The sequence below is a fragment of the Castor canadensis genome, chromosome 9 (assembly GCF_047511655.1).
Source record: "Castor canadensis chromosome 9, mCasCan1.hap1v2, whole genome shotgun sequence".
NCBI classification, from domain to species: Eukaryota; Metazoa; Chordata; class Mammalia; order Rodentia; family Castoridae; genus Castor; species Castor canadensis.
This window is the reverse complement of record NC_133394.1, coordinates 23,068,072-23,072,508: the sequence shown is the minus strand read 5'-3', so window position 1 is coordinate 23,072,508 and position 4,437 is coordinate 23,068,072. Positions and strand designations below refer to the sequence as shown.

At 35.5% G+C, this 4,437-nt stretch overlaps 1 protein-coding gene across 1 annotated transcript; it reads right to left on the bottom strand.

Annotated features, from left to right (window-relative positions):
* Nucleotides 1-667: 667 nt before the first annotated feature.
* LOC109702264 (small ribosomal subunit protein eS27-like) lies at nt 668-1,031 on the bottom strand. Its single transcript, XM_020187662.2, has one exon. It carries the CDS (start codon nt 981-983, stop codon nt 729-731), a length of 255 nt encoding a protein of 84 aa, XP_020043251.1. The 5' UTR covers nt 984-1,031; the 3' UTR covers nt 668-728.
* Between the last annotated feature and the right edge of the window lie 3,406 nt (nt 1,032-4,437).

Genomic DNA, 4,437 nt, shown 5'->3' with positions numbered 1-4,437 from the left:
GTTAGCAATTTACCCCTTCCCTTCCACCACCTCCCATTATTCAACAGCACTTCAGTGCATATCGTTATGTCCTCTACCTGAAAACATGCAACTTTCATGTTTTAACTTGTCCATGGTAAGCTATCACAGGAGCAAAAAATGGATATGGTTGAAATAAGCAAAGCCAGAATTTCATATAGTGTGATGAAAACAGGTTTAAACTTTAAAGCAATTCCTTCCCCAGTGTGATCTTTCCTGTTCTGTTATGATTTTTTAAATTTATGACCCTAAGATCCAATAGCCTACTTGTAATAATAAGCCATATAAATTAATCAGTCATTTTTACAATTATCTGAGTTAGTTAGATATTTAGTTTAATTGTTAGACAAGCATAATTATATGTAATAATTAGAATCGGCTCATTATTCCATGGATTTTTTTTTTTGATTAACAGTCATTTCTTTTAATACTAACAAAACATAAGCGGAAGTAAAAATTCCATTTATATATAGCATCCCAATTTCTAAATCAAGCTCAAGATTTACCAAATGAGCCTATGTGGATATAATGTCCTAAACGGACGTTTTAAAAACTTGGCCACTTACTGCCCCAAATGTCTCTTAGTGCTCCACTCTTCTGAATAGTCGAGGATGGAACTTCCTAGCAGTTAAACAAGACAAACACTATATATCCAAAATGTATTTATTGGGATGGTTTTGATTTCCCACTCATCTTGATTCAGGGTGCTTTTAATGCTGCTTCCTTCTGAAGGAACATCCTTCTGTAAGCCTTGCTTTTCCTCCTGTGGGCTGGCAGAGGACAGTGGAGCAACCAACACACAAAACTACCATTTGTGCATGGCTAAAAACGGTGGTGATTTTATAGCATCCTGGGCACTTCACATCCATGAAGTAGGAATTGGGGCTTTGCACCAGGCGCTTCTTCTTGTGTTTCCTCTTCTCCTCCTCTGGCGAGGGATGAAGAAGATCCTTTGCGAGAGGCATGTTCTCGCTAGGAGGTTCTCACCGCCGGAAAGCTCCATGGATATTTTTTAGCAAGTTTGGCTTGCCCTGTGAACAATAAAATATATGCTCTTTCTTGAGGGTTTACTGCATACTTCAAATCAAAAAGGAATGCCAAATGAGGTATGTAGCATGACACTCACTTTAGATGAAGGCAAAAGTCAGGAATCTGAGAGCCAGGTCATCAGGGAGGCAGAACAGCATGGGCAGGGGCCTGAACACTGAGCAGTCCATTGGTCTGCTCTCTGGATCACACTGCCTATGAAAGGAACCAGTAGGACACAGGGAGGTGTAGCCATCTTTAAAGGCCCTGACCTGCAAACTATGGAGTTGGGACATTTTTACCAGGAACACTGAGTTGTTTATTCCTGTTCCCTCCAGTACGCAAGGGAAGTGTTTTCAGATCCGTGTTCCAAGTCAACTTCCTTTCAGCTTCAATTGGAACCTATTGTTCTTGGTTGGGTTTCCCTAGCTTCCTTCTTTTGATTTCTTCCTGTATCTAGATGAAGGTTTGGGGAGCATTGTTGGCTAAAGATATTTTACACTAGTTCAGTTTAAACTTTAGATTCTGGAAAACAAAATCTTTGTTTCCCTCAATTTCTCTAAAAATTAAAAACTAGAGACAACCACCATTTCACACTGGGAAATTTATCAAGCTCACTATCAATTTTCAAATAGTTTAGATTGTCCTCCCCATATACATTTTATCACATCAAGTCCTTGACGTTCCATTACCAGTTTTAGTAAGTAGAGGAACTTGCTGGGAACACACCCACTTTCTCCCCTGACTGCAGAAGGTGGGAAAAGGCAGGCACAGGAGCAATGTCAACAAACTTAGTCACTCTTGCCAATCTTCCCAAAATTCCTCAGCTCACTTCCTCTTAATGTTTGAAATAATCCTTTCTGTGACTTGTCAATAAAATACAAAAGCAGCATATCTGAAATGTCTAACATATAAGTATAAAAATATTCACAGCTAATTAAATTCAGTTAATAACTCAACTGCAAATTGTAAATATCACACTATTTAAGATTCTGCCTAGAATTTAATTTTATCCTAATTCTATTAATAACTAAACATTTTTCCACTATTTCAAGTTTTGAGCAGACATAATTTTGAGTTTCCAGTCTATGAATTTATAATTTTTTATCAATTATTATTATGTTTGTACAGTAGTAACTTTAGTGTATTAGTGAAATTAAATCACTATCTTTTCTTTTTTAGTTTATAATAGTCTCTAACTTTACTTCAAGAAATATAGGACAAGTTCAACTGACAGAAGAAATTATGAAGGTATTTCACCAACTCGTTTTTTTAAATGTTTGAATGAATCAGTGAGCTCCTTTGTTACGTAGATGGAATAAGCAAGATAGCCAGAGTTCTCTCCATAATCCCAGTGGACACACCTGTGTGGCTCTTAGGTTGTCAGCACTGCCATCTAGTGGCAGAGCTGGCTGTACCTGAGCGTTTAAGAGTAACCTTCTGTTATCCAATTTTAGTTTTAAGCATGTAAAAACATTTTTTTCATACTGCTTCTCAAAAAACATTAATTATATTCTTAAAACAAAAATTAAATATCTGTATAAACTAAGAAAAATTGAAAATCTTCTAATTCATTTTCTGCACATTAAAAGATAAAATAAGTAGAACATTCTTGGTGTTACTCATAGTCTTTAATGATTTTTTTGGTGGGGTCTGTCTCTAATACCACATCAATAGCATTTTCCTAAAAGGTGTATTTAAATACAATCTTATTATTTTTGCATGTTTCATTATAAATGCTTCACTTTATTGCCCAGGCCAGTCTTGAACTCCTGGGCTCAAGCAGTCCTCCCATCTCAGCCTCGTGAGTAGCTGGGACTATAGGCCAGGGCTCTGAAATCTTTTTAAAAGCTATCTATAGTTAACAAATTTTAAATTGTCAGTATATTTGATTGGATCTGCTCTAGAGGTTATAATTAAGACAATGCTCCTCTCGGGCCCTGAGTGACCCAAAGACATTGAGTAAAATTGCACTAAGTGGCAGGCATTGTCACCTGCTCTTAGACTGTCCCTGATAGATTTCTCTTCAAGCCAATAATATATGCAGCAGTGGCCAACCATGGCAAAGCTGCGTGTCTGTGTGGGGGGAGGAAGGTAATACAACTGTATACTGTGTAACTGACTGACTATATAGTATGTATAATGTTACTCTGTTTATTATACATAATTATATGTTATATTGCATATAATATTGTCAGTTGTAGCTCTATATATTATATGGTGAATGGTATATATCATATATAGCCAGTTATAATTAGAAATCCTGTGGAACTCTGTACAGTAAACTAAACTTATAGTTTGTGAAATAAATATCATAGATTTTAGATGTACCACCTCACAAACTCCTGACTTGGCCAGTTTAAGACAGTGAGAAATCTGAGACCATATAGATAGGACCCTTGGCATTATTTTTAATAAAAACATGGACTGTTTCCCATCAGAGATGGAACCAAAAAGATGGAGTCAAGACCACAGGCATTGATACCAAGACAGTATTCTTCCAGATATTTCTTGGAATTTTAGCTCCACAATCATCACAAGTTCTGATTCTCATTTCAGATGACAGCACATCTGTCCCCATTATTCTGCTCTATAAATCAACTTTGGGCACGTGACGGTATGTAAATATGATGGAATTTGCCACTTTTTCAAAATTATTTGAAATGTTTCCATTAAAATGCTTAACAAATAGAACTATTTAATAGAAACAATAAATGGAACATGCATTTAATATATTTGGTAACCAATATGCAGTCTTTTGATAAGTAGTAGGTGCTAATTAATTAATTGTATGTTTTCTAGACTAATACTTAGCCATTTTGCACCCTTCAGTACTCACATACACAGAGCAAGAGAGAGAAAGAGAGAAAATCGTACCATACTAGCTGCATTTTGAACATGAGAGCCACTTTTATAGTCTGTCCCTTTTTTGTCATCTTCCTCGTTTGCCTGCAATTTCTCTATCTGTGTTTTTCTATCTGCCACCCTAGCATCTTGTACCCTCCACTGAGTCCCTATAGTTTTCTGTATATATTTTGCTGCAGCACCAATTATACTTTATTAAACAAGATTTCATATTTGTCTTTTTTTTATTTTTGAGATACATTGGAAATTTTTTCTTAGTTTGAAGACTGAAAAGTCTTTGTTTTCATTTGTACATAAAATAAATTTAGATTTTGATTTTGTGCCTTCATTTGTATTGGCCACTATGAAGCTGAGATCCAAAACTGTGGCCCTTAATTAATAATTGTACATGTCACACATATATATCTCATCCCTATGGTTCTTTGAATTTGCCTTTAATTGTATTCATTTGAATATATTATACAAACACAAATGCAATGCAAATTTCATTCAGATTGAAAAGTTATAAAAATGTGTGCATGAAAAGCT